The 27,344-nt window shown below is 61.6% G+C and overlaps 2 protein-coding genes and 1 long non-coding RNA gene across 9 annotated transcripts; 1 reads left to right on the top strand and 2 right to left on the bottom strand.

The window, feature by feature from the left end:
• The first annotated feature begins 242 nt into the window (after positions 1-242).
• Positions 243-1,220, top strand: LOC142074013 (uncharacterized). The gene is made up of 2 exons (XR_012670505.1): positions 243-879; positions 921-1,220. It is a non-coding gene; the product is annotated as an uncharacterized LOC142074013 (long non-coding RNA).
• Positions 921-20,061, bottom strand: SIPA1L3 (signal induced proliferation associated 1 like 3). 6 transcript variants are annotated; one of them, XM_075134357.1, is made up of 25 exons: positions 19,954-20,061; positions 18,746-18,799; positions 16,854-16,920; positions 16,512-16,588; positions 12,327-13,725; positions 10,269-11,838; positions 9,841-9,971; positions 9,544-9,732; positions 9,283-9,457; positions 9,085-9,188; positions 8,806-8,963; positions 7,416-7,992; positions 6,954-7,228; positions 6,157-6,405; positions 4,925-5,074; positions 4,693-4,820; positions 4,470-4,579; positions 3,897-4,297; positions 3,597-3,773; positions 2,780-2,942; positions 2,458-2,678; positions 2,245-2,391; positions 1,997-2,102; positions 1,462-1,543; positions 921-1,360 (listed from the first exon to the last, which is right to left on the bottom strand). In XM_075134357.1, exons 5-25 carry the CDS (start codon positions 12,342-12,344, stop codon positions 1,134-1,136), a joined length of 5,358 nt encoding a protein of 1,785 aa, XP_074990458.1. In that variant the 5' UTR covers positions 12,345-13,725; positions 16,512-16,588; positions 16,854-16,920; positions 18,746-18,799; positions 19,954-20,061; the 3' UTR covers positions 921-1,133. The 6 variants fall into 6 exon arrangements, 5 of the variants coding, with proteins under 5 accessions (XP_074990458.1, XP_074990459.1, XP_074990460.1 ...); XM_075134358.1 differs by having other exon boundaries at positions 2,486-2,678; XM_075134359.1 differs by lacking the exon at positions 12,327-13,725.
• Positions 20,062-20,986: 925 nt separating this feature from the next.
• BLVRB (biliverdin reductase B) lies at positions 20,987-27,022 on the bottom strand. Of its 2 annotated transcripts, XM_075134381.1 has the most exons (5): positions 26,879-27,022; positions 24,656-24,817; positions 23,055-23,144; positions 22,847-22,978; positions 20,987-21,278 (listed from the first exon to the last, which is right to left on the bottom strand). In XM_075134381.1, the coding sequence occupies exons 1-5, from the start codon at positions 26,958-26,960 to the stop codon at positions 21,115-21,117; spliced, it is 630 nt and encodes a 209-aa protein (XP_074990482.1). In that variant the 5' UTR covers positions 26,961-27,022; the 3' UTR covers positions 20,987-21,114. The 2 variants fall into 2 exon arrangements, with proteins under 2 accessions (XP_074990482.1, XP_074990483.1); XM_075134382.1 differs by lacking the exon at positions 22,847-22,978.
• Between the last annotated feature and the right edge of the window lie 322 nt (positions 27,023-27,344).

The following is a 27,344-nucleotide window of genomic DNA, read 5'->3' as shown; positions in this document are numbered from 1 at the left end:
GGGTGTCGTTTCCTCTAGAAAATAATTTAGGTTTGGTTTTTTTTGTTGTTGGTTTTTTTTTTGTTGTTTTTTTTTTGTTGTTTTTTTGTGGTTTTTTTTTGTGGAGAAAGTGCTCGTTCGGTTCCTTGTTCCGCCTCAAACTCTCCTGGAAGATTATTATTAATTATTATTATATTATTAATTATTATTATTAATTAGTTTGCACCCCAAAAAAAAAAAAAAAGGGGCTGGGGGGAGTGGGGGGGGGGGCCCTCACCCCCTTATTGCCTTTGCAGTTAAACCCCCCCCACCCCGGCCATATACGGGTGCCTATGGAGGCTCCTGGTCCCATATGGTGGCTACTGGGCATGTATGGAGGCTCTCGGTCCCGTATGGATGCCCTCGGGCCCATATGGAGGCTTGTGGCCCCGTATGGAGGCTCTCAGTCCCGTATGGTGGCTCCTGGTCCCGTACGGATGCTTGTAGCCCTATAGGGCTGCTCTCAGCCCCGTATGGATGCTCCTGGCCCTACAGGGATGGTCCCAACCCTGTATAGACACTCTCAGTCCCATATGGAGGTTTGTGGCCCCATATGGAGGCTCCCGGCCACATAGGGCGGCTTCTGTCCCTATAGGGATGGTCCCGGCCCCTTATAGAGGCTCTCAGTCCCATATGGATGCTTGTGGCCCCGTATTGTGGCTTATGGCCCCGTATGGAGGCTCGTGGCCCCACAGTGATGGTCCTGGTCCCGTATGGAGGCTCTCACAGTCCCATATGGATGCTTGTGGCCCCATACGGAGGCCTGTGGCCCTACAGGGATGGTCCTGGCCCCATATAGAGGCTCTCACTCCCATATGGATGCTTGTGGCCCCGAATGGTGGCTTATGGCCCCGTATGGAGGCTTGTGGCCCTACAGGGATGGGTCCTGGTCCCATATGGAGGCTCTCAGTCCCATATCGATGCTTATGGCCCCGTATGGAGGGTCTCACAGTCCCATATGCTCGTGGCCCTGTATGGAGGCTCGTGGCCCCCTATGGATGCCCTCAGTCCCATATGGATGCCCTCAGTCCCGTCAGGCTGCTCCTAGTCCCATAGGGACGCTCCAGCCGCCCCGGGGCGGAGGGGGGGGGCTGGTGTCCCCAGGGAGGGGTTATTCACCCCGGGGGGGTGTCGGTGTCCCCAGGAGGGTGCCGGTGTCCCCAGGGGGGGTGTCGGTGTCCCCCCCCCTCGCTCACAGCTCCTCCTTCTCCACGGCGCCGGAGAAGATGCGGGCGAAGCGGCGGAGCTGCCGGGCGGCCGAATGCGACTCCTCCTGCAGCCGGCGGTTGTTCTGCCGCAGGTTGGCCACCTCCGCCTGCAGCACCACCTTGTCCTGCTTCTCCTGGGGGGGGGGGGGACACACATGACACACGTGCGATGACACCCCCGTGCTCTGGAAGTGGGGGGACACCTCCCTGAGCCCCCCCACTGCCAGCCCCTTACCTTCTGCAGGTCGCTGTGGAGCTGCTTCAGCATGGCTTCCAGCTGGGACACCTTCCCCGGCAGGTCCAGGGGGGGGGCCTGGCTGCGGGGGACGGACGGACACCGTTGGGGGGGTCCCGGGGTCCCCAGGGGGTCCCCCAGCCCCACACCCAAGGAGGGGATGGGACCCTGGGGTCCCCAGGGTAGTGTTCCCCACCCGGTCCCACACCGGAGGGGAGGGATGGGGACCCCGGGGTCCCCAGGGCGTCCCCCCTACCCGGCCCCGCACCCGAAGGGAGGGACGGGGACCCCGGGGTCCCCAGGGCGTCCCCCCTACCCGGCCCCACATCCAAGGGGGGGACAGGGACCCCAGGGCATCCCCCAGCCCCATACCTGAGGGCGAGGGACGGGACCCTGAGGGGGGGACGGGACCCCGGGGTCCCCACTGTGTGTCCCCCCCCAGCCCCATACCCGAGACGTGAACAGGACCCCAGGGTCCCCCAGGAGAGGAGGGGACAGGACCCCGGGGTCCCCAGGGTGTCCCCCAGGCCCATACCTGATGGGGGGAGCCCCCCGCGGCGTCGGCTGCCTCTCGGGGGGCGCGGGGGGGTCGGGGCTCAGCGCCGAGTCGGTGAGGGAGAAGAGGGAGACGGCTCGCTGCACTGCGAAGGCAGCCGCCGCCTCAGCACCCGCCTTCACCCCCCACCCCAAATCCCACCCTCCCGCCGCGGATGGGGATGCACCCCAAAAAAAGGGGACACACACACACACGACGACGCAGGTTTTGGGGGACAGAACCCCTACCTTCGTAAGCTTTTGCGGCGTTCACCAGGCTGGACCACTCCAGCCCGGCTGCCGTATCCGGTAACGGCATCATCCCGGGATCGATCCGGCGCAGGGGGGGCTTCTCCCGCGCCTCGGCCAGGGACAGCTCGGAAGCGGAGATGGCGGCTGCGGTGACAGAGAAACCGTCAGGATAAACGACACCCCCCTCCCCCCCAAAAAAAAAAAACCAACCTGCACCCCGCATTCCCTTTTGGCTCACATTTCTTCTCGGGGAGGCTGCCGTTGGCGGCGGGGGGGTGCTGCCGGCGGCTGGGCAGGGTGCTGGAGGGGTAGGCGCTGGCGAAGAGGACGTCGGCGTCTAAGGACGCCGCGCCGGCGGCGTAACCGACGTCCCGGCGCCCGCCGCAAAGGCTCTCATCCGATAGCGTCCGCTGGAGACCTTTCTGCGGCGACTTTGGAGGGGAGGGGAGCAAAAGAAGTGGGGTGACCCCCCTCTGCCTGCAGCAGGAGACCCCCCCCACCTCGCTGCGCCCCAAGATGGAGGGGGGCTCACCCCGTCTCTCTCGGGCTCCGGGGCCGCGCTGTCCATGATGATGAGCTTCTTGAGGTCGTCCTCGATGGTGGATTTGTAGTTCTTGCGGGGGGAGCGCAGGTCCCGCAGCGACGCCCGCAGCCGCGGCTGCCCGAAAACGTTCTTGGTGGTCGCGTCCACCTGCCTGTCATGAGATTGGGGGGGGGGGGGGCTGAGATGGGGCCCCCTCCTTGCGCCCCACGTCACCCCGCACCATCCCAAATGCTCCAGGATGCCGGCGAGATGCTTTTTGGGGAGTCTGAAGGACCCCCGGCAGAGTGAGAGAGTCCCCTGGGTCCCGCAGCCTCAACCCCCCAGCACTTACTTTTCTGGGTCCCGCAGCCTCGACCCCCCCCCAGCACTTATTTTTTGGGGTCCCACAGCCTCAACCTCCCCCCCTCAGCACTTATTTTTTGGGGTCCCACGGCCTCGACCCCCCCCAGCACTTTCTGGGGTCCTGCAGCCTCGACCCCCCCACCCCCAGCACCTACTTTTCAGGATCCGGCAGCCTTGACCCCCCCAACACTTACTTTTTGGGGTCCCGCAGCCTTGAGCCCCCCCCCAGCACTTACTTTTCGGGGTCCTGCAGTCTTGACCCCCCCAACACTTACTTTTTGGGGTCCCATGGCCTCGACCGTCCCCCCCAGCACTTACTTTTTGGGGTCCCCCAGCACTTCCTTTTTGGGGTCCCGCAGCCTCGACCCCCCCCAGCACTTACTTTTCGGGGTCCTGCAGTCTTGACCCCCCAACACTTACTTTTTGGGGTCCTACGGCCCCAACCCCCCCCCCCAACACTTACTTTTTGGGGTCCGGGGGGTCGTCGGGGCGCTTCCAGCCAGTGGCGTGTTTGTTCCTGACCGTCTGCTTGGAGAAGAAGGATTTGGGGACGGAAGCGGAGAGCTGGGCGCCGGGGGGGGGCCGGGGGGCTTCTGTCGTGGGGGTTTTGTAGCCGGGGTAGCCCAACCGCGAGTTTGCGCTGCCGGGGGTGGGGGGCGAAAGAGAAGCGAGGCTCACTGCAGGGAACGGGGTGCAGGTATGGCCCCCCCAAAAAGCTGGGGACACAGCACCTTCTATTGGGGGGGGGACACACACCCCTCACCTGGGCTGCTTGAAGGGGTCAGGGCTGCCGGCGGGGGTCCCCGAAGGTGCGGGGGTCCCCGTTTTGTGCCGGTAGCCTTTACCCGCGCCGACGGTGGGGGAGGATTCCCTCTTCTTGTCGCCGGAACGGACGCCGTCATCCTGCAAACCGGATGCCGAGGGGATTTTGGGGATCTTGTCCCTCTGCGGTACCGGGCGGGGGGGTTTGGGGCCGACCCCCCCAGGATTGCAGGCGTAAAGAGCGGTGTCGATTCCGCTATCGCTGGAACCTCCTTTGGAAAAGGGATCCGGTTCGGTTTCGACGGGATCGGGAACGTCGAACCAACGTTCGTCGCTGTGGCTGCTGGAGGCGTTGCTGGAGAGCGTGTTGCTGCTGGAGTGGCTCGAATATTGCGCGTCACCCTGTCGGGATAATCACAGGTGTGTCCCCCCTGCCCATCACCCTGGCGTCTGGGCTTCCCCAAAAAGAGGGGAAAAAAAATGGGGCTCCCAGGGGCCACCCTGTTGCTCCCCAAGGCTCCATGGGGGAATTCCGGGCTTGCTCCGAGAAGCTTCCAAAACCAGGATGGCTCACCTTGGAATGCCGGTTGGGAGAGTCCTTGCCCGTTGGCTCCTGCCTGCCGGATCGCTTGCTCCCGCCGCTCCCTGGCAACCTGGACTGCGCCGGCACGTGCCACAGCGGCTCTGCAACGAGTCCCCACCCGCCAGCGTCACCGGAGAGGCCGCCCTTGACCCCAAATGTCCACAGGGATGGGTGACAGCGGGGCGTCCCCGGGCTCTGCCCCGCCTTCCCGTACCCGGTTTGTGCCGCTCCATGGTGCTCTCGTGGCTACTGAGCCCCCCAGATGAGGAGTCACCGCTGGAGGGGCCGTCGTGGCCAGCGTGCGGCTCGAAGGGCAACGGCGGTCGCTGCGAGGCAACGTACCTGCGAAAAGGTGGGGACGGGTTGAGGTCCCACCCCAAAATATCGATGTTTCTCCCCGATTTGCACCCTTGGGACCCCAGAGGGTCCCCGCAGCGGTCACCCACCGCTCCGGAGAGGGTTTATAGCGAGCGTAGGCCGTCCCGGCGCTGCCCGGCGCGGAGAAGCTGCCCGACGGCTGCCGGTACGGCTGCGCTCTCTCTGCTCCCGCCGGCGAGGAGGAGGTGGGATGGGGGGTTTCGGGAAAGCTGACCGGCCTGGCTCCACGGATACATGTGGGGAGAAGAGGGAAATAAGGGGGTGTCCTGGCTCCGTGTTGGGGTGTGCGGAGGAGCTGCTCCCTGCCACCACCTGCAGCTGGGCCGTGCTCACCCGCTGTCCTTGTCCCCATCCCACACTTGTCCCTGTCTCCATCCCACCCTCGTCCCCATCCTGCCCTTGTCCCCATCCCCATCCCAAGCCCATCCTGTCCCCATCCTGTCCTCGTCCCCATCCTTATCCCCGTCCCATCCCTGTCCCACCCTCATCCTCATCTCCATCCCGTCCCTGCCCTCATCCTGTCCTCGTCCCCATCCCATCCCCATCCTGTCCTCATCCCCATCCCCATCTCTGTCCTGTCCCCACCTCTGTCCTCATCCTGTCCTCGTCCCCGTCCTCCTCTCCATCCTGTCCTCATCCCCATCCTCATCTCCATCCCGTCCTGTCCTCATCCCCTTCCTCGTCTCCATCCCATCCTGTCCTCATCCCCCCCTCGTTCTCATCCTGTCCGTGTCCCCATCCCTGTCCTCATCTCCATTGCATCCCCATCCCAGCCTCGTCCCCATCCCCATCCTGTCCTCATTCCCATCCCGTCCTCATTCCTGTCTCCGTCCCTTCCCCATTCCCGTCCCATCTCCTTCCCACCCTCGCTCCCATCCTGCCCTTGTCCCCATCCCCGTCCTCATCTCCATCCCATCCCCATCCTGTCCTCATCCCCGTCCCATCTCCGTCCCTTCCCCACCCCGTCCCCATCCCTGTCCCATCCTCATCCTCATCCTGTCCTCACCCCGGTCCCCATCCTTGTCTCCATCCCATCCCCGTCCCCATCCCACTCTTGTCCCCATCCCCGTCTTCATCCTGTCCTCACCCCGGTCCCCACCCTCATCTTCATCCCATCCCCGTCCTCATCCTGTCCCCATCCCATCTCCGTCCCTGTCCCCATCTCCGTCCCTTCCTCGTCCCGCCTTCATTCCCATCCTGCCCTTGTCCCTGTCCTCATCTCCATCCCGTCTCCGTCCCTGTCCCCATCCTCATCCCCTCCTCGTCCCTGTCTTCATCCCGCCCCATCCCGGTACCTCACCTCTTGCCGTGCAGGGGCTGCGGCTCCCGGTAGGGCACGGGGGGCTGCTTGGCGGCCCGGCCCATCGCCTGCCCGTGGCCGAGGGGCAGCGGCTCAGCCCATTTACCCGCCGGGGCCGCGTTGTGCGAGGCCGGCCCGCTCCACTGCCAGCCGGCGTTGCTCCGGTACGGCGGACGGTAGCCGGACGGCAAACTCTCCGCCTCTCCCTTCGGCTCCGCGCTGCTCATCTCCAAGGACTCAGCCCAGCCCCTGCGAAGCCGGCGGCGACCGGTGCTTACAGCACACGAAGCCGGCGGCACCAGCGCCTGGCACGGCTTTAGCCAAAACCACCCTGTCCCCCCAGCAAAGCAATGTCCTCCCCCGGCTATTTAATTATTATTTAATGAATAATTAATCGTATCGGCCATCTCGCCTCCCTGCCCAGCACGTGGACGTGACCGATTTAACCGCGCACAGGGGAAAAGTGGGACCTAAAAACACCGCCCGCGCCCCCCCAAAACCTGCTGGGAAGGGGTCTGCAGCCGGCATTCCCCGAGGAAGGCTCCGAACCCCACCGGTGGGACGGGTATTAAGTGACAGAAAGGGGATATTCTCCAAAGCCTGCCCGTCGTTAATTGGCTTTAATTAGGCTTTGTGAGTCCGCGCCGGGGACGGGAATGTCCCCGCGGGTGATGTCTGCTTTGACTGTGGTTTCTTGGGGGGCTTTGCCCTCAAAAGCTTTGGGAGACGAGCCGGGCTGCTGGGGCAGGGGGGGACACGGTGGCTCCCCTGAACCCCACCCCCGTGGGTGCCACTACCTGCGAGGGGCTCCGTCCTCGTGGGGCGGGATGATAACGACCTTGACGGTGACGGAGGTACGTAGCAGATCGATCATCTGGTCGTGGGTCAGCGTTACCACCGCCACCTTGCAGATCTCCACCAAGCGGCTGCCCTGTCGTAAGCCGGCTTGCCAAGCGAAACCGTAATCCTCCACCTCGGCCACCGTCCCGTCGTATTTCACGTGGAAACCCAGTTGACCCAGCCCGTTCCTCCTCAAGGTCATGTCCACCGTCTCGCAGCCGTCTGTCATCACCTGGCACCACGGGAAAGGACGATCGGATGGCGGGAAGGGGGCTCCAAACCCCTCAAATCCTCCCTACCTCAGCCCGCAACCGTCCCCTTCCCAGGAAAACACCCCGAGTAGGTCTCCTGCATTTAAGTAGGACCTACACAAACTACCGGGAGGGCTTCAAGGGTGTTTGTTTTTTTTGGAGGCTCACCTTCAGCCTCTGCACGATCTCCTTGATGTCCTCGGGGCCGCCCTCAGCCGCCCGGATGAAGATGTGATCTCCTCGGCCGTAGAAGATCTTGACGGTGGAAGCGTCGGCGGTCCAGCCGATGACGTCCCCGCAGAAGCAGTTGAAGACCACCTCCTTGGCGCCGAGGTCGAGCAGGACCACGAATTCGTTGGAAATACCCAAAGCGCAAGCGATCTCCGCTCCTCGGGCGAAATCTTGAGCAGAGACGCGCCAGGCGATGGCCCCCGCGCTGTGCTGCTCGGCTCCCGCTCGGGCTTTCGTCTTCTCCTTCTTTTTGGAAGCCAGTGAGATGAGGTTGAACTTCCCAGCGGAATCGATGGGAGTGTTGGTGACGCAGTTTTCAGCCAGATCCTTCAGATATTCCTGCCGGGTTCGCGTGGCCATGGTGTGAAATTTGTCCGATTTGTGAGCGGCATTCTCCGCGTTGATCACCTTGGCCAGCAAGAAATCTCGGAAGACGTCGGATTTGCGGAAGGTGACGCCGCTGGGGATGGGGGGGCCGAAGGGCGGGACGTCTTTGGATCTGGTGACGGCCACGCTTAGAGAGGATGGAGAGAGGAAACAGGGTCACTCAGCGTCGATAGAATCATGGAATTATTTGGGTTGGAAAAGATTTTTAAAGATCATCCAGTCCAACCGTAAATTGACGCTGCCAAGGCCACCACCACGCCACGTCCCACCACCACGCCACGTCCCACCACCACGCCACGTCCCAAAACACCACGTCTACACGTCTTTTAAATCCCTCCAGGGACGGTGACTCCACCACTTCCCTGGGCAGCCCGTTCCAATGCTTGACGACCCTTTTGGGGTGAAGGAATTGTTCTTAATATCCAATCTAAACCTCCCCTGGCACAGTTCCCTCAGCCGCTCCTCACAGGATTTGTTCTCCAGAGCCTTCACCAGCTTCGTTGCTCTTCTTCGGCTGCGTTCCAGCACCCCTTTCCATTCCCTATTCCCCTTTCCATTTCCCTATTCCCCTTTCCATTCCCCATTCCCCTCTCCCTATTCCCTACTCCTCTTCCCATTTCCCTATTCTCCTTCCCATTTCCCTATTCCCCTTCTCATTTCCCTATTCCCTATTCTCCTTTCCATTCCCTATTCCCCTTCCCATTCCCCATTCCCCTTTCCTATATCTATTCCATTTCCATTCCCCCTCTGCTCCCCATTCCCCAGCCCCGGGGATCCCCACCTCCGCCCGGCCGCCCAGAGGATTTCCCTCCCTTCTCTCCCACTCCGGCCGCTCCACAGGCACCACGGGAGAACCCTCCCTCCCACCCCCCGCCTGCAGCCGCACCCCGAATCCGGAGCCCCTCGGAGCCGGTTCGGCTGCAGCGGGAGGGGGACTCACCTATAACAGACGTTGTCGGCGCAGGGGTTGTGGGCTCGGACGATGATGAAGACGTGCTGGAAGTGGGAACGGATGTTTTGGGGGGTGAAGGGCAGCGCTCCGGGCTCTTGGAAGATGATGGTGACGATGTCGTTCCCGATGTGCCTCTTCCTCAGCAGCTAAAAAACAATAACACGAGGGATGGCCGAGGCCTGGATGGACAGACAGTCCCCAAACCCTGCAGGAAGGGGACGGGGGGAGCCCCAAATCCGCAGTGCCCCCCCCGGGGTAGAGGGTTACCTGCTGCCGGTTGTTGGGGGTGTAGGGGAGCATGGTGGAGACGTGGAACATGATTTCGTAGTCCTGGTAGGTGGTGTAGAGGGAGTGGGTGCCCGTAGAATCGGCTGCAGGGGGGAGAGGGGGTGAGGCAGGCGGTCAGGAAGGTGGGGGTCCCCCTGCGTCCCCCCCATAACGCCAGCGTGACCCCGCGTCACTCACTCTTGGTGTCCAGCTGGGCCGCGTACTTGCTGAAGGCTTTCAGGCAAACCTTCTCCCCGAGGAGGGAGAGGAATTCCTCGAAGGGGGGTCCCGCTTCCTCGTTGTTGTACATCTCCTCCTCCGAGCTCTGCCCGGCTTTGCAGTAGAGAATTCCCACCTTGTGCCTCCGGCAGAGCTGCGGGGATGGGGTGGGGGGGTCAGCTACGGCCCCCCACAAGCAGTCGAGGGATTTTTTTCCCCCCCTCCGTGATCCCCGCTCACCCCTTGCTCGTCCAGCTTGAGGAGCTGCTCGGTGACTTTGGGCGTGCTGAGGGCCAGGCGCAGGCAGTGGATGTTGAGCTCCGGAATGACGTATTCCAGGGCGTCCTTCAGCGGGAGCCCCCGAACCGTCCCGTGCTTGGTGGCGGTGGGGGTGGCATCCTCCAGGATGGAGCCGCGCAGGGTGACGAGCTGGGATAAAAACAAAAGGGGGGGGGGGAGAGGAACGGTGAAGCACATTTTTCCATTCCCGTTCCCGCTTTCCGAACTGGTTTTTATCCCGCCTCCATGTCAACGTACCTCGCTGGTCCGGAAGATGATCCTGTACTGGTACTGGGGGCCGTGGTCCTTGTGGTCTTCCAGCTTTTCCCGTTTGATGCTGACGGCCACCGGGCCCAGCTTCTCGTCCACTCCGAAGTAGTTAGAGTGCTCTGTCGAGAAAAACAGGGATGGAGGAGGCGGGGGGACATGGAGGAGGCGGGGGGGGGACACCGTGCCCTTTCCCACCAGCCCAGCCCCATAACGGGGAGGGGGATGGAGCTGGGGGTACCCCGGTGATGCTCCAACCCTCCCCTGCTTCAGAGAAAGGATTTGGGGGGGGCTTTAAGAACAGGCTGTGCCCCCCACCCCCCCACTGAGCACCTCTACGTCAGCCACGAGGGTCCCTCACAGCATCAGCATCCCCCGCAGCAACGGGGACCCCCCCAAAATAGCCCCGGAGCCCCCACCTTTGCCGTGGAAATGGTCCCGGTAATAGCGAGCGCCGAGGTCGACGTGCTCGACGCTGTAGTGCTTGAGCCGGTTGGGATTCCTCTGCAGCTCCTTAGGGACCTCCAGCACCGAGACGCCGGCGTTGGTGGGACGTACGTCGAGGGTGGGCTCCGGGAAACCCCCCTCGACCGTCGGAACCCCCGGAGAACCCGCCGAGGCTTTGGAGAAGCTGACATTTCGCTCACCGCCGCCGCCGATCTCGTTACGGAAATGAGGGCAGCTGAGGAGAAGCTCGTTGCTGGTGTTATCCCCCACATCGTGCTCCAAATTCTCCTTACAGTTAAGATCCTCGGTGCTGGCAAACACCGGATCCGATCCTCCCAAACCGCCGGCGCGAACGGTAGCGGCCGAAGCTGCCGAGGCGCCCGTGGTGGTGTTGCGTCGTTGGGCTACCACGGCTCGGTTGACGGCTACGGCGTTGAGGTCGAAGAGCATGCTCTGCACGTCGTAGTGGGCGAAGCTCTTCTGGCACACCCAGGCCTTGCCCGGCTCCGGCGCCCGCGGTTCCTCCGGCTCCTTCCCCAACTCTCCCTCGTTTCGGCCGCTCCGGAGCTTTTTGAAGATGGATTCGCTGCCGGCATCGCCTTTGGGACACCTCCTGCGGGATTTCTCCTTGGATTGCGCCGACAGCTCGTCCCGGGGCCCGTTCCTACTTTCCGCTTTGATGCCGGGATACGATCCCGGAGGAAAACCGGCTTCCCCGAGGCGCTCAGGTGTCACGGCTCGCCGATCCGGCTTCTTGGTCCGAAATTCATTGAGCATATCGAAAAAACTCTGCTCCGAGATGCCCTGCACGTCGATGGAGGAGGTGCTGCCGTACTCGCGGAAAAGCCCGGTGCCCCCTCCCAGCTTGGTCCCCCGCGGTTCCGCCGGCTCCTCCGGATCGCACTCGCTTAACGTCACCTCGCTGCTGCTCCGGTGCCGCAGCGGTGCCAAGCCCCTCGCCGGGGAACGGGGCCAGCCCTCCTGAAATTCCACGTCCTTGGATCGCCGCCGCGCCAGGCGGTGAAGGGCTTTGAAGCCCGAAACGCCGGTGAGGGGCTGCTGCCCGCCGGTAAAACCCCGGCAGCAAGCGGCATCCCGGCTGCCCGCCGGCTCCCGGCACGGGCTGGCGCCGGCGGGAGGGTCCTTGACGGCGTCTCTCTTGGGGGGCCAGTCGGCAATGCGGGCGCGCACCCCCATTTTGGGCACGGCGGGCGTGGCGGGGGCCAGACGAGGGGCTTCGCCCCCTGCCGTCGGCACGCTGCCATTTTGCGCCCAAAAAGCCGGCGGGCAACCCTCGGCATCGCCGCCGTCGTGCCGCGGGGGGCGGTGGGAGCTCATGGTCCGGCGACGGAGCCAAGCCGAGGCAGGGGGACGCGGCCGTTCATTGCCGCCGTCGCGCCGGGACGGACTCGATCGCCGCCGTTCGGCTACCGGCGAGCGAAACCCCGCGACTCCCGGCTTCGCCGCGCTGCTGTCGCATGGTTCTCCTGGGCGTCGGTGCTCGGTGCTCGCGCCGGGCGCTGCCACGTCTCCCGGGCCGTCCTGCAGCGGGGGGAAGAGCAGAGGGTTAGCGTGGCAAGCGGGAACGCCGCAGGATTATTTTGGGGGGCGGGGGAAGCTGATGGGGGGGCTTTGCCGGAACAGGGCTGGTTTAGCGTCGAATCAGGGGCTGGGTTGGGTGGGAAGGGACCGTTAAAGGTCTTCAACTAGAGGAGGTGGCTCAGAGCCGCGTCCAACCCGACCTTGAACCCTTCCAGGGATCCACCACCTCTCTGGGCAACGCGGTCCAGCGGCTCACCACCCTCGGCGTAACAAATTTCTTCCTTAGATCTAGGCTGAATCTTCCCTCTTTTCCCTCAAAACCGTTCCCCCTTCTCCTATCGCAACAGGCCCTGCTAAAAAGTCCGTCCCCATGAGCATCGGAAGGCCACCACGAGGTCTCCCCAGAGCCTTCTCCAGCCCCACTCTCCCAGCCTGTCCTCGCAGCAGTGTTCCAGCCCTCCGATCATCTCCGTAGGCCTCCTCCGGACCCGCTCCAACAGATCCATGTTTCTTCTTTGTCCTGAGGACGGGGTGCTCCAAGTGGGATCTCATGAGGTTCACGTGGACCTACTTCTCCAGGTCCCTCTGGATGGCATCTCGTCCCTCAGGCACCATCAGCTTGGTGTCATCTTCCCTCGCCCACTGCTGTAGTCACTCCGTCACAGAAGGTCGCTCAGGCAAGACTTGCCCCGGGTGAAGCCATCACGTCCCGAATCACCTCCCCGTCCTCCAGAGCTTCGAGGAGGATCTTCTCACGATCTTCCCAGGCACAGAGGTCAGGCTGACAGGGCGGTAGTTCCACCCTTCTTAAAAACGGGTGTGATGTTTCTCCGTTCACCAGTCTCCGGGGATTTCACCTGACTGCCATCTCTCTCACGGAAGAACGGCAGCTCCATCAGCCAGTTCCCTCAGGACTCTGGGATGCATCTCCTCGGGTCCCATGGACTTAGAGTAGACTATCTCAGCTGGAAGGGACCTACACGATCATCTCATCCAACCACCTGACCAATTCGGGGCTGACCAAGAGTTAAAGCACATTGTTAAGGGCATTGTCCGATGCGCCGATCTATCCAGAGCCCTCTGCAAGGCCTCTTGTCCCTCAAGAGAGTCAACAGCACCTCCCAGTTGGGTATCACCAGCAAACTTGCTGATGGTGCCTTCAACTCCCGCATCCAGATCGTTGATCAATGGATTGAACCCTGAGGAGCATCGCTGGTGACCGCTCGCCAGCCAGATGTAGCCCCAGATGTCCGTTGAGGTTCCTCAGGCGGTCTTGAAATACGTAGACTTCTATCTGTTGAGGTTCCTCAGGCGGTCTTGAAATACGTAGACTTCTATCTGTTGAGGTTCCTCAGCTGGTCTTGAAATACGAGGACTTGTATCTGTTGAGGTTCCTCAGGCGGTCTTGAAATACGAGGACTTGTATGTGCTGAGGTTCCTCAGGTGGTCTTGAAATACGTAGACTTCTATCCGCTGAGGTTCCTCAGGTGGTCTTGAAATACAAGGACTTCTATCTGTTGAGGTTCCTCAGGTGGTCTTGAACCTGATCTTCTCCTGCGATGGGAGGGTTTTTGCTCCTCGAGGTCTGTCTGCTCGAGAGGTGCGGGAAGAGAGAATGCCAAAAAAAGCTCTTGAGTCCCTCAGCCTCCTCCTGGTCCGTTGTTCCTAGTTTGCCAGCTCTGCTTTGGTTTCTCCGCCGGGATCTTGCGAAGCCGGAGCCCCAAGGCAGCTCACCCCCGGTGGGTTGGGGACGGACAGACAGACGGACAAGCATTAATCCGTCTGCATTTGGCATTAACCTGTCCCGGCACGGCAGCCGAGCCTCCTCTCCCGTCCGGCGCTCGCCTAATCCCCGCTAATTACACCGCAAGCCAGCTAAGATCGCATCTGTTGGGAGGGGATGTTAAATCAATACCTGAAAGCCTTAATTAAATGCAGCCTAACGAGCAGGCAGCAGGTACGAAGGCAAATCTTTGCCGAGGAGCATCCCCGGCTGGCCATGCCGACAATAATTCCACTCCATCCCGCGGGAAGGAGCTTGACCAGCCCTTGGATAAAGTGGGGTCGTGAGATGGGGGCCCCCCAGTTGGGGTTTGATGGCTTTTTGGGGTATAACGCCCAGTTTTGGGGCCCCGGCATCAACCTCCCCTGCCCCGGCTCCTCCGAGGTTAAATATACATTTGCAAAACACACACGCTTCCCTCTGTTCGGAAAAAAAAACCCCGAAAAAACTCTTTTGCCAAAGAAAACTCCTCTTCCCACAGCGGTGCCCCCAAAACCCCCTTTTATTCACTGAATCCGGGGAGGAACAACTCAAAATAAGCTAAAATTCTCACCCTAAAAAATCGAGGGAAACTCTATCCCTTGCCAGGCAGGAGTGGGGCGGGAAGAGGAAGAGGAGGATGATGCTTTTCCAATTCCTCCTCAACCCATCCCAGATCCGGAGCCGGTCAAGCAAAACAAATCTTTGGAACTGATTTCTAAATCCCTGAGTTATCTGGAAATTTGCAGATTTTGAATTAATCTTGCAAACCGTCGGCGTTTCCCCCTCAAACCGCAGCATCACCCACCATCATCACCCCTCCGGGCTGAAAACAGATATCAGCTAGTAATAAATCCCGTCTTTCTGCCCCAAAATCGGCACCCGACGTTCCTCCGGCGATGAACCCCTCACCCAGGCTGCGAATCAACGGGTGATTAATTAAATCCATCTGCATCCCGCTCCGAGCTACGGAGCATCGCGCCTGCTAGGAGAGAGACCCTCTCCTTCCTTCTGCGAGCCTCCAAATCATCCGAGTTTGGATTAAAATACAGCAGAAAGGTGAGGAATGACCAGATTTAGGGATTTAAACCAAAACGGAGCCTAACGCGGTTCCAGGACACCCCGAGATGCCGCGACACCCCAAATTGGGCGGCAGCTCTTTTATTCCTAGAAAAAAAAAACCCCAAACTCCCCCCGTTTTAATCCCCCTCTTGAAATAATCTCGCTTAATCTCTTGCCAACAGCCATGGAGATGAAGAGGGAAGATGAAGATGAAGCGCCGGGGGCTCCTGTACCCACGAGGATACAGGAATCCCGGGATGCTCTTCCCAAAAAAGGGATGCAGGAGCGTAAAGCCGCTGCCGGGGACGAGAGGTCCCCCCTTCCCGCCATCCTGTGGCCCCAAGTCAGGAGATTTGGGGGGGCTTTTCCTTTCCTCGGGCGCTGCATGAGCCCGCCGAACCCGCTCCGAAAAAAATACCTCACGTCCCGGTTCTTTACGGCTTCGGAGCTACTTTTTAGGGGAAAAAAAGAGCGGTTTAGCATCTCAGGAGGTTTTTCGCGGCGTATATTCCCCGTTTATTCCTGCGGCAGCCCCGTATTTTGGGGAGATCCCCCCTGGCTTCTCCCCAGGACCTCCCCCAGATCGGCATTTCCAGCATCCGCTATCAAATTTCCGTATTAATGACGTCGTTATCCGCCAAGCCGGGCTCGTGCTCCGGCAGGAATCAATCCATGAGGGAATCCCGCCCTATTTTTTAGCATAAAATATGGAAAGAGCCCCCCGCACCGGCACCCTTCTCCCCCCACGAAACCTCAACACCCCGAGGGAAAGCGGAACGAACCTGAAAGATTAATTGCAGGGCGTTAATTTTTTATTTTAGCTGCGCTGGGGGAAATCTGGCGGCACCAACGCCGGCGGCACCGTGCCGGGTTTGCCGGCACCGGGCAGAGCCGGGTCCCCGAATCCCTTTCAGGGACCCCAGCGCAGGGATAAGGGAAGGCCCGGGAGCTTTGTTGTGCCCCACAGACATAATTTGGGGTAATAAATGGGGGGAAAAGGCTTAAACAGCCCCCCCGGATCAATCCCGCTCCCAGCGGAACCCAAAATTGGGATTTTTGAGCCCAATCCTGCTGCTCCAGAGCCGCAGCTGGAATTTGCACAAGACCCAGCCCTTCCCAGCTAACGAGAAGGGGGGGAAGGGAGAGAGGTTTTAATTATTAACCACAGGCTTTTGATAAATTAAGCGACGGTTTTTAACTCTTTCTTAGCCGAGACGCCTTCATGAGCCCGAGGAGAAAGTCCGACCCTGCCTATTTCTGATTAAAGAAAAATAAAGGTTTCATGACCCGCGTGGTCCTTTCTACCTCTTGGTTGACCCCAAACGAGATCAAAATCACCCCAAAATTCGCCGCCGGCTCCTTCTCCGCTCCTTGGCACAGGTTTGCTGCCGAGGTGTACATCTCGCAACGCTTCCCAGGGGAAAAAAAACTCCCGGGACTTTTTTGGGATGAAACAGCCCCCAAAAGACGCCCCGGGAGCCCCCCCAGGATTGGAGGGGGCTTTCCCAACGCCCGTCCCGAGCCAAACCCAGCTCCAGGTATGAGCCAAAACTAAAACCAACCGATGGCCAAGGCGGAGAAGAAATTAGTAAAGCAATTAAGCGAAGAGGTTGGCAACTTTATGCTTAATTAGGGGGTGATTAAAGCCAAATAATCCCCATTACCGGGCAATGAGTACGTCATTAATTTTCTCAGCGCAAAAAGGAAAAGGGAAAAGGGGATAAAACCCGAGTCGGGACCTCGTCGATCCATCTCCCCACGCTTTATCTGATGGAGACAGCTTAATTAACGCTAATCAAATGAAAGGCTCTTTCAGCACAGCCATAAAGACGGACAAATTTCTACTTGCCTGGGCTCCGGGGACGTGCCAACACGGAGATCTCGGATATCTCGCTCCGGGATGGCAGCGCCCAAGGATGGAGTTGGCTAAAACATCAGGATATTTCAAAAAAATTATTGTCCGGAGCGAAGGAGCTCGTTAGACGCAGCCCCGCCCCATGAAATCCCCCCGGATTTGGCCCCTTCGCTGGGTTAAATCTATTTTTTTTTTTTTTTTAATGCTACAGCTCGCTGTAAAAACACGTCGGGCGAGCTGTAATCCTCGCCCGGAGGGGACGACGGTTTCTGGCCGGCTCGGCGTCCGACTGTTGGAACAGCCCGTGATGAAGAGGAGGGGCGCGAAGCTCCTTACCGGGGTGGGAAGAGGGGGCTCCTACAGCGCTCCCGACGTTCCCTGGATCCAAATTTGAGGAGGAATTCTGGATTAAAAGGCAAAAAAAAAATCAAGAAAGAAACTGTTTAAAGTTTCGCCTAGGGAAGGGGTGGGCTCACGTGGGCGCGATCGACCTGTGTGACTTCCCGAATCACGGAACGCCGTTAAAAAAAAAAAAAACGGGGTCAACACCTCGAGGGCCTCAACTGTCGCCCCGATATTGGGATTCCCGAGGGATTCGGGATTTCTGCTCCCCAAAAAAAGCTCCGAGGAGCTTAAAAACCAGAAGGAAAAGGAACGAAGAGGTGATTTGGAAGGGGTAAGGAGACAGGAACGGCGATTGCGCTGCTGCGAGAGGTTCGAAATGAGAATCTAAACTGCTAAAAAATGCCCAAAACCCCATAAATAAACCCCCAAAACCACCTCCAAAAACAAAGCCGACCAGATAAAGCAGCAGGCAAAGCGAGTGGAGCGGCAAGCACCGACCTGCCGAAGCCAGGCGGGGAAGCGCAGCCAAATCCACGCCGGGCTTGTGGCCGCCCCCCCTTTCAAAAAAAAAAAAAACAACAACTAAAAGTCCATCTTTTTCCCCAAAAAAAGCCAAGAAGCACCGGAGCTGGCGAGCGGAGAGTAACGGTGGCCTCGTTAGCGGCCCAAAATGAAGGCAAATTGGCAAAATCGATGAAGAGGGAGCAGGCAAAGGCGGGGACCGCCCCCCCCCCCCGATTCCTAAATACACCGAAAAGGCCCCTCGTGAGGACGCGGGTCTCGAGGGAAGCCCGTCAGCATAGCCTCATTAGCAGCGCCTCGTTAGCCGACAGCCCCGACTCGCAAATAGGTCAGGACGAGGCAAGTTTGACGACGGGGATTTAATTAAAAAGAAAATAAAAATACGCCTTCGATAACCCGCGGGAAGGTTTCGCAGCAGCTTTTTTTTTTCTTTTTTAATTTTTTCTTTTTTTTTTTGAGGGGATCGAAAATTGGGAACGGGTACGGGGGCTGCAGCGCCGAAAGCATGGCCTGGAAATTTGGGGTGCCCCCCCCTTCCCCTTCAAAATGCTGCCCCAGGCTCATTTACATAATATCCCCATCGTTTCCCTGCGTTTAATTGCTCAGCGGGAGGAGGCTTCGCAACGCTCGGGGAGGGGTTTTATTTTTTTTTTATTATTATTATTTCCCCGACGGAGCCGGGCAAAGACGAAGCTCCTGCCGACGTGGCACCTGCACAGGTTCCCCCCCCGCCCTCCCCAGGCCAAAAATCTTGCAAAATAAACCCATTTTTATGCTAAATGAGGAAAAATCAAGCCCACCTTTCGGGATCTGCATGTGTGTGTCGTCCCCCCCCACTCCAGCCCAAACAAATCCTGTTTATACTGGGGACAAAGGGAATAATTCCGCGGCGGCTCAGACAAACCCCGGCTGTTTTTTTTTTTGCGGTGGGGGGCTCTGGGTTTTTGAGGGTTTTTCTGGTTGTTTCCCCTCCCAGCAATTCCCTTTAAAAAAAATATTTCCACCGCTCTGAAAGCGGAACATTTCTTTAAAGGGGGAATTTAGGAATTTAATTATCTGTTAACAGCCACCAAGTCCCGGTAGGAAACACAGTGGGCCCCCCCCCCCAAAAATTACAACCACCGCAGTCCCCCCTTTGCTGCTGCCAGCATTTCACAGCCAAACCAAACCTGCGGCGTACCCAAAACCTCACGGTTTCACCTCAAAAAGAGGCGGGCTCCAAGCTCCCCACGCTGATTTGCTCCCCGTGGGGAGGGGGTGTGTGTCTTTGAGCCCCCCCCTCAGTTTCTCGAGCCCTGTTGCGCCCCAAAAACCTCTGGTTTGCCCCCCCCCCTTCCGCGATCTGTTTTTAAAGGAGCTACCTGCCGAGAGCGACGATGCCGCAGCCCTTTTTATTACGAGCTCCCCGTCGAGCGCTGAAGGAGGAAAAAAAATAATATCAGTAAACGGGAGGGAAGTTGGGGAACAGCTTAACGAGGGGGCGGGGGGGTCGTTAAAGCCTTTGCACCACGGGGTTCCCCCCCCCCCCTCCCCAGCTGATATCAGCACTGGGGGGGTTGTGTGTTTTATTGAAAATTAGTCAAAAAAAAAAAAAGGAAAATCTCAACACGAACCCGCACGTTCCCCAGGGGATTGTGTGTGTGTGTGTCCCCCAGCCTGAATTAGGTCAGGTTGTGGTGTAGGGGCGGGGTGGGAGGCCATAACGGGGTGCCCCCCCCCATTATCTGCTCCCCAAAAGAGTCAGGGATTTGACTGCTGGAGGGGGGGTGACCCCCCCCCCCATTGCCCCCCACCACAGGGCACAGAAACTGTCCCTCCCCCCCCCAAAAGGGGCTGCTGGCAGAGGGGAAGGCAGCCCCTTCCCCAGCTCATCCCTCAGGGCCCCCTCTAAGTCCCCATCTTTGCCCCCCTCCCCGCAAGGGGCGAGAGGCCTCGATAGGTCCCCGAAGTGCACCAGCCCCCACCCCCCCCAAACACGCTTCCCAACCTCCACGAAGGCCCAGGCCTCTCCCACCCGCCCCCCACGAAGCCCCAGGGCCCCCCCAAAGTCCCCCCTCCCCCCGAAGGCCCAGACCTCTCCCACCCCACCTCACGAAGCCCCAAGACACCCCACCCCCCCCGCCCGGAGGCCCAGCCCTCTCTCACCCTCCTCGAAGCCCCAGGCCTCTCCCAGCCCCCCCCCTTACGAAGCCCCCCGCCCCGAAGCCCCAGGCCTCTCCCAGCCCGCCCCCCCCGAAGCCCCAGGGCCCCCACCCTGCGCGGGGGCCGCTGGGAGTTGTAGTTCCTCGCCCCCCCCACCCCCCCCCACCAGGCCCCAGGCGGTACCCGAGGACTACAACTCCCGGCAGCGTCTGCCACCGCCCGCGGGGAGAAGGAAGCGGGGAGCCGGAGGCTGCCGGGGACCCTCCCGCCTGCCCTCCAGGCCCAAAGCCAGGCCCAGGCCGAGGCCCAGGCCCGGGCCCGCCCTGACAGGAGCGCGGCGGCGGCAGCGCCCCGTCCCCCGTCCGTCTCCCCCGAGACTCCGGGGGAGACTGAGGCGGCGCGTGGAGGAAGGGGGGGGGTCTCTCACCCGGCGGCGCGAGGGCACGGGCCAATCGGGGGGCGGCGAGCGGCGCGAGGGCAGCCTGCAGCCGGCGCGCGCGGCGACTGAGGGAGGGAGGGAGGGGAGCGCACGCCGCGGGGGCGGAGCCTTGAGGGCGGGGCGGGGCCGTCCTCCCCGCCGCCAGGGGGCGCTGTTGCCCGGCTAGGCGGGGGGGGGGGGAGTCTTAAAGGGGCAGGTGCCCCTTTTGCAGTGAGAGGCGGGGGGAGGCCCGGGGGCACCCCCAAAGTGGGGACCCCCCCGCACGGGGACCCCTCATTTACATACCGCCACCAATCAGCGGGGTTTGGAGCGCGGCGCGCAGCCAATCAGGAAGCGGCATCCCGCCCCCCCGTCGCCCGCCCTAAGCCACGCCCCGGCGGTTCGTCAGGGCGGGGCCGGCAGCCGCTCGGCCAATCGGCGGGGCGGGTGGGGAAGGTTATTTACATACGGGATGGGAGGGGTATGGCCACGGCCGGGGGTGGGGGAGGCCCCGCCCGCGCTCGCGTCTGATTGGTCGCGACGCGGACGGCTCATTTGCATACAGGGCGCGGACGGCTCATTTGCATACAGGGCGCTTTCCCGCGGGAAGGGGCGGGCGGCGGGTGCGATGAGTGCGCGGGGGCTCAGCCGGGCCGGCCCCATGGGTCCCCCCCCCACGGCCCCACACCCCCTTCCCAGCTCCATAGGACCCCGCCCAGCCCTATAGGAGCCCCCCCAGCCCTATAGGACCTCCCTCAGCCTTATAGGACCTCCCCCAGCCCTATAGGAGCCCCCCCAGCCCCATAGGACCCCCCCAGCCCCCCAAAAGTCCCCCCCCCCCCATGTCCCCAGCGACCCCCACCCAATCCAACCAGGATCCCGGGATCCCCCTCCCCGGATCATCCCCCCCCCCCCCCGCCCCAAATCACACCGGGCCAGGATGCGCCCCCCAACTCTGGCCCCCCCCTTAATTAAGCCGGGGGGGGGGAGGGGCATTAATTAACCCTAATTAACCGCAGCTCAGCTACGGAAAAAAGCCGGATCCAAGGTGGGAAAAAGCTGGATTTTAATCTCCCGGGGGGGGGGTTGGGGGTGATTGGGGGGGATTGGGGGGGGACCCCGATCCTGAGGGATCCCGATCCCGAGAGATCCCGATCCCGAGGGATCCCCCTACTCCTTGGGATAATCCCGGGAGACGTAGACGCTTTTCCCGTCGTAGCGGGAGGTGCGGAGGCAGCGGAGGAGGAAGTGGCCGAGGTCGTGCTTGGAGATGACCCGGGAAGCTCCGCAGGCTCCCACCGTCACCGCGTAGTCCCCGGTCAGCGGCTGGTCGTCTGCGGGATACCGGGATACCGGGATACCGGGGGATACCGGGATACCGGGGGATACCGGGATAACAGGGGATACGGGGATACCGGGGGATACCGGGATATCGGGGGATACGGGGACATCGGGGGATACGGGGATACCGGGATATCGGGGGATACAGGGATACCGGGCGATACAGGGATATCGGGGATACCGGGGGATACGGGGATATCGGGGGATAACAGGATGCTGGGGGATAACGGGATATCGGGGGATACTGGGATAATGGGGGATACTGGGATATCGGGGGATACCGGGATAACAGGGGATACGGGGACATCGGGGGATACGGGGATACCAGGGGATACGGGGATAACGGGATATCGGGGGATACCGGGATATCAGGGGATATGGGGATTCTGGGATATCGGGGGATAACGGGGGATACTGGGATACCGGGATAACAGGGGATACGGGGACATCGGGGGATACGGGGATACCGGGGGATACGGGGATAACAGGATATCGGGGGATACCAGGATATCAGGGGATACGGGGATTCTGGGATATCGGGGGATAACGGGGGATACTGGGATACCGGGATACCAGGGGATACCAGGATAACGGGGGATACAGGGATACTGGGATAATGGGGGATACCTGGATAACAGGATAACAGGGGAGAGCGGGATACCAGGATAATGGGGGAGGCCAGGATAATGGGGGAGGCTGGGATAATGGGGAGACTGGGATAATGGGGAGGCCGGGATAATGCGGAGGCTGGGATCATGGGGGATGACAGGGGAGACTGGGATAACAGGAAGACCTGGATAATGGGAGCAACTGGGATAACAGGGATAGCGGGATAATGGGGAGACTGGGATAAGGGGGGGATACCCGGACAATGGGAGATATCCGGATAACGGGGAGACTGGGATAATGGGGAAACTGGGATAATGAAGGATAGCGGGATAATGGGGAGACCGGGATAATGGGGGAGACCAGGATGAAGTGGGATAAGGGGATAAAATGGGATTTGGGGATGTAATGGGATGGGGGGTAAAATGGGATACGGGGATAGAATGGGATACAGGGATAACATGGAATACAGGAATGAAATGGGATGAGGGATAAAGTGGGATCCGGGGGTAGAATGGGATTCGGGGATAAAATGGGATGAGGGATAGGGTGGGATATGGGGGTAAGGTCGGATATGGGAACAAAATGGGATACGGGGTAAAAATGGGATACAGCAATAAGGTGGGATCCGGGGGATGTAATGGGATCCGGGGATAAGGTGGGATACGGGGGTAGAATGGGATACTGGGATAGAATAGGATATTGGGATAGAATGGGATATTGGGATAGAATGGGATACTGGGATAGAATGGAATATTGGGATAAAACGGGATACTGGGGTAGAATGGGATACTGGGATAAAATGGGATACTGGGATAGAATGGGATACTGGGGTAGAACGGGATGGGGGATTAAAATGGGATAAAATCCCCCCCATTTTGGGGGGTGAGGGGGTTGATTTTTGGGGGGTGTATTTTTTGGGGGCGTAGTTTTGGGGTCCCCCCCCCCAACGTACCGGCAATGTGGGGGGGCATGACGTAAACGCAATCGAGCCCCGAATCCCGTAGGATCTGGTACATACGGATGTGATCCTCCGTCACCGGCACCAGGCGGGGGGGCACCTTCTGCAGGTCCCACAGCAGGAAAGCTGGGGGGGGGGGTGTGTCAGAGTAGGGGACCCCCATATTTTTTTGGGGGGGAGGGGGGGATTTTGGGGTACCCACCCGAGAGGCAGGCGACCACCTTGCGGACGCCGTGGGCTTTCATGGCCGTCACGATGTTCTTGGTGCCCTCGGACATCACCGTGGTGGGGCCTGGGGGCGGGAAAAGGGGGGGTTAGGGGGGGCCCCCCAAGTTTTAGGGGTGTTGGGGGGGAGTATGGGGCAGCCCTGCATGTTTTGGGGGGAAGTATGGAGGAGCCCTGCCAAGTTTTGGGGGTGTTGGGGGGGAGCCCCCCCAAGTTTTGGGGGTGTTGGGGGGGGTATGGGGGAGCCCCCCCAAGTTTTGGGGGTGTTGGGGGGGGTATGGGGTAGCCCCCCCAAGTTTTTTGGGGGGATATGGGGGAGCCCCCCCAAGTTTTGGGGGTGTTGGGGGGGTATGGGGCAGCCCCCCCAAGTTTTGGGGGGGATATCGGGGACCCCCCCCCAAGTTTTGGGGGTGTTAGTGGGGGTATAGGGCAGCTCTCCATGTTTTGGGGGGGGATATAGGGGAGCCCCCTGGGTATCGGGGTGTCAGGGTGCAGGTCCCCAGGGTGCTGGGGTCTTGGGGTGCAGGGGCTGTTGGGGTGCAGGTCCCCTGGGTGTCAGGGTGTTGGGGTGCAGGGGGTATCAGGGTGCAGCCCCCCAGATGTTGGGGTGCAGGGAGTGTTGGGGTGTTGGAGTGTGGGGGTGCAGGGGATGTCAGGGTGTGGGGGCATTGGGGTGTGGGGGCGTTGGGGTGCAGGGGGTGTTGGGGTGTTGGGGTGCAGGGGGTGGGGAGGTGTTGGGGTGTCAGGGTGTGGGGGTGCAGGGGTGTTGGGGTGCGGAGGGTGTTGGGGTGCGGGGGGGTGTCGGAGTGTGGGGGTGTTGGGGTGTCAGGGTGTGGGGGTGTTGGGGTGCGGGGGTGTTGGGGTGTCGGGGTGTGGGAGTGTTGGGGTGCAGGGGCGCAGGTGTTGGGGTGCAGGGGGTGTTGGGATGTGGGGGTGTAGGGGAGCAGGGGGTGCAGGGGCGCAGGTGTGGGGGTGTCGGAGTGTGGGGGTGCAGGGGCGCAGGTGTGGGGGTGCAGGTGTCGAGGTGTGGGGGTGCAGGGGGTGTGGGGGCGTGGGGGTGCGGGGGCGCAGGTGTGGGGGTGCAGGGGGTGTTGGGGTGTGGGGGTGCAGGGGGTGTCGGGGTGTGGGGGTGCAGGTGTGGGGGTGCGGGGGGTGTGGGGGTGCAGGGGGTGTCGGGGTGCGGGGGTGCAGAGGGTGTCGGGGTGTGGGGGTGCAGGGGGTGTTGGGGTGCAGGGGGTGTCGGGGTGCGGGGGTGCAGAGGGTGTCGGGGTGTGGGGGTGCAGGGGGTGTGGGGGTGCAGGGGGTGTCGGGGTGCGGGGGTGCAGAGGGTGTCGGGGTGTGGGGGTGCAGGGGGTGTTGGGGTGCGGGAGCACAGGTGTGGGGGTGCAGGGGGTGTGGGGGTGCGGGGGCGCAGGATTGGGGGTGCAGGTGTCGGGGTGTGGGGGTGCAGGGGGTGTCGGGGTGCGGGGGTGCAGGGGGTGTCGGGGTGTGGGGGTGCAGGTGTGGGGGTGCGGGGGCGCAGGTGTGGGGGTGCGGGGGGTGTTGGGGTGTTGGGGTGCGGGGGTGCCCGGCCCGTACCCAGCTCGTCCCGCGTCCCCAGCAGGATGACGACGGCGTCCTGGCCCCTGACGGCCTCCCCCACGGCCGCGGGGTCCCGCGCGTCCCCCAGCACCACGCGCGCCGGGCGGGGCCGCGCCGGCAGCCGGGCCCGATCCCGCACCAGCACCGTCACCGCGTACCCTGCGGGGGGCAGCGCCCCGCACCCCGTCACGCCGGATCGGGCCCCGGGGCCGCGTCGCCTCGCCCGGCAAGGGATGGCTCGGCATCCCCCTGCCTGCCCATAGGGGCTCTATACGGCCCATAGGGGCTCTATATGGCCCATACGGGCCCTGCCTGCCCCATAGGGGCTCTATATGGCCCATAGGGCCTCTGCCTGCCCTATATAGGCTCTATATGGCCATAGGGGCTCTGCCTGCCCTATATAGGCTCTATATGGCCCATACAGGCTCTGCCTGCCCCATAGGGGCTCTATATGGCCCATATGGACTCTGCCTGCCCCATAGGGGCTCTATATGGCCCATAGGGACTCTATATGCTGCATAGGGGCTCTGCCTGCCCCATAGGGGCTCTGCCTACCCCATATAGGCTCTATATGGCCCATAGGGCCTCTGCCTGCCCCATATTAGCTCTGTATGGCCCATAGGGGCTCTATATGGCCCATAGGGGCCCTGCCTGTCCCATAGGGGCTCTATATGCTCCATAGAGGCTCTGCCTGCCCCAGAGGGGCTCTATATGGCCCATAGGGCCTCTGCCTGCCCCATAGGGCCTCTGCCTGCCCCATATAGGCTCTATATGGCTCATATGGGCCCTACCTGCCCCAAAGGGGCTCTATATGGCCCATAGGGGCTCTGCCTTCCCCACAGAGGCTCTGTCTGCCCCACATAAGCTCTATATGGCCCATACAGGATCTGCCTGCCCCATAGGGGTTCTGTCTGCCCCACATAAGCTCTATATGCCCTATATAGGCTCTATATGGCCCATATAGACTCTGCTTGCCCCCACATTTGCCCCATATAGGCTCTATATGGCCCATACAGGCTCTGCCTGCCCCACATAGGCTCTGTCTGCCCTGAACGGGCTACGTGTGCCCCATATGGGCTCTGCCTGCTCCATATGGGCTCTATCAGGCCCATATGGGCTCTATCAGCCCCGCACAGGCTGCGTCCGCCCCAGATAAGCTCTATCTACCCCGAACACGCTGGGTCGGCCCCACGTAGGCTCTATATGGCCCCAACGGGCTGGGTCTGCCCCACATATAGGCTCTATATGGCCTGCATGGGTTGTATCTGCCCCCCAAATAGGTTCTATATGTTCCAATAGGCTCTATATGCCCTGGCTGGACTGTATGTGCCCCGGACAGGCTCCATCTGCCCCATATAGGCCCTATATCCCACTATAGGCTCCATCTGCCCCATATAGGCCCTATATCCCACTATAGGCTCTATCTGCCCTGGCTGTGCCCCCCGCACCACCCAGGGCCCCCCCGAACTCCCCCTGCCCCCCCCATAAGCTCAGGGACCCCCCCCAAACCCCAGGGTTCCCCCATAACTCCAGGGGATCCCCCCAAACCCCAGTGACCCCCCAATCCCCAAGGGACCCCCAGAACCCCAGAGGCTCCCCCAAAACCTCAGGGACCCCCAGAACCCCAGTGACCCCCACAACCCCCCCCCATAACCCCAGAGACCCCCAAAACTCCAGGACCCCCCAAACCCCCAGGGAACCCCCAAACCCCAGGTGACACCCCCAAACTCCAAGGAACCCCCCAAACACCCAGGACCCCCCAAACCCCAGGGGACCCCCAAACCCCAGGGAACCCCCCAAACCCTAGGGGACCCCTAAACCCCCAGGACCCCCCAAACCCCCATGACCCCCCAAACCCCAGGGGACCCCCCAAACCCCAGGGAACCCCCAAACCCCCAGAACCCCCCCAAAAGCCCAGGGGACCCCCCAAACCCCCAGGACCCCCCAAACCCCAGTGGACCCCCAAACCCCAGGGGACCCCCAAACCCTCAAACCCCCAGGGACCCCCCAAACCCCAGGGGACCCCCAAACCCCAGGGGACCCCCAAACCCCCAAACTCCCAGGGACCTCCCAAACCCCAGGGGACCCCCCAAACCCCCAGGGACCGCCCCAAACCCCCCTCCCATCCCCCGCCTCATCCCCCCCCGGGGGGTCCCTTCACCACCGCAGCCTTTTGGGGTGCAGTGGGGGGGTCCCCCCGGTTTCCCCCCCCCCCCTTACCCTCCTCCAGGGCCTGGGACAGCGTGGTCAGCCCGGTCCTGCCGGTGGCCCCGAAGATGACGATGTTCTTGCCGGTGGCCATGGCGGGGGGGGGGACACACACACCGGGAGCCGCTCGGTGCCACCACCCGCTACCGGGGCTTGGCCCCGCCCCCCGGGGTGGGTTACGCCCCCTCCCCGCCCCGCCCTCCCCCTCGGGGCCGGGCCAATCAGCGGAGCTGCCGAAACCGGCCGGTACCGGGGGTGGGGGGGCACCCCCCGGCCAGGCACCCCCAGTTTATACGGTCCCGGTCCATACGGTCCTGGTCGGTGCACCCCCGGTCTATACGGTACCGGTCCATATGGTCCCGGTCCGTGCACCCCCGGTCTATGCGGTACCTGTCCATATGGTCCCGGTCCGTGCACCCCCGGTCTATACGGTACCGGTCCATATGGTCCCGGTCCGTGCACCCCCGGTCTATACGGT

This window comes from Calonectris borealis, chromosome 32, assembly GCF_964195595.1.
Source record: "Calonectris borealis chromosome 32, bCalBor7.hap1.2, whole genome shotgun sequence".
In the NCBI taxonomy this organism is placed as follows: Eukaryota; Metazoa; Chordata; class Aves; order Procellariiformes; family Procellariidae; genus Calonectris; species Calonectris borealis.
This window is presented reverse-complemented; position numbering and strand designations above follow the sequence as displayed.